Source organism: Oxyura jamaicensis, assembly GCF_011077185.1.
Source record: "Oxyura jamaicensis isolate SHBP4307 breed ruddy duck chromosome 14 unlocalized genomic scaffold, BPBGC_Ojam_1.0 oxy14_random_OJ69644, whole genome shotgun sequence".
NCBI classification, from domain to species: Eukaryota; Metazoa; Chordata; class Aves; order Anseriformes; family Anatidae; genus Oxyura; species Oxyura jamaicensis.
Genome location: NW_023304361.1, coordinates 1303 through 1988, shown reverse-complemented (window position 1 = coordinate 1988; position 686 = coordinate 1303). Strand labels below are relative to the sequence as shown.

The following is a 686-nucleotide window of genomic DNA, read 5'->3' as shown; positions in this document are numbered from 1 at the left end:
CCCCCCCCCCCGCACCCACCTGGCGTTGAAGCCCCGGCCGTGGCGGGCGCAGCCCTCCCAGTGGCAGCAGTACCCCGCGTCCTTCTCGGGCTTGACGTGGAAGTCGTTGACGTGGTCCACGAGGTCTTGCAGGAGGTCGAAGAACTGGTTGCACTGCGGGCAGGAGGCTGGGGGTGAGGTGGGGGGGGGCTGCGGACCCTCCATCCCCCTCCAAGTCCCCATCCCTGAGGACCCCCCCGACCCCCATGCGTGCCCTGCTGGCTGGGGAGGTGCAAACGACCCCTTGCATCAGCCCCCTCCTCCAACCCCGTATCTGCTGCCCCCCAGCCCCACACCTGCCCCCACCCCCCTGACCTTGGACCAGCGGCAGACGAGCTGTTTGGGCAGGGGCAGCTCCGGGGAGAGGCGCTTGTCTTTGGGGGGGGGGCAGGAAGGCGGAGGAGGGCAGGTGCAGGGCCCCCCCGGCGCTGAGCGGCAGGAAGAACTGGAAGGAGCTGGGGATGCCGTCGATGTAGCGCAGGGACTGGAAATCCTGCGGCAGAACCCACGGGAACGGCAGTCAGGGACGGGGTGCAGCCCCCCCCGCCCCCAGACACCCCGAAAAAAGAAATGGGGCAGCTCCGGGATGCCAGGGAGGGGGTCGTGCAGGTGGGGGGGGGGGGGTCCCGGCGGTACTCACGTGGGGG

At 70.7% G+C, this 686-nt stretch overlaps 1 protein-coding gene across 1 annotated transcript in view; it reads right to left on the bottom strand.

Annotated features, from left to right (window-relative positions):
- Window positions 1-19: 19 nt before the first annotated feature.
- The window catches only part of LOC118157921 (zinc finger protein GLIS2-like), a gene marked incomplete at both ends in the record, with an annotated part of 1204 nt that continues 537 nt past the window's right edge, over window positions 20-686 (bottom strand). The window contains 3 exons of the mRNA XM_035312456.1: window positions 20-153; window positions 355-532; window positions 680-686. Coding sequence (XP_035168347.1) covers window positions 20-153; window positions 355-532; window positions 680-686 — 319 coding nt within the window. The remainder of the gene's footprint in view (window positions 154-354; window positions 533-679) is intronic.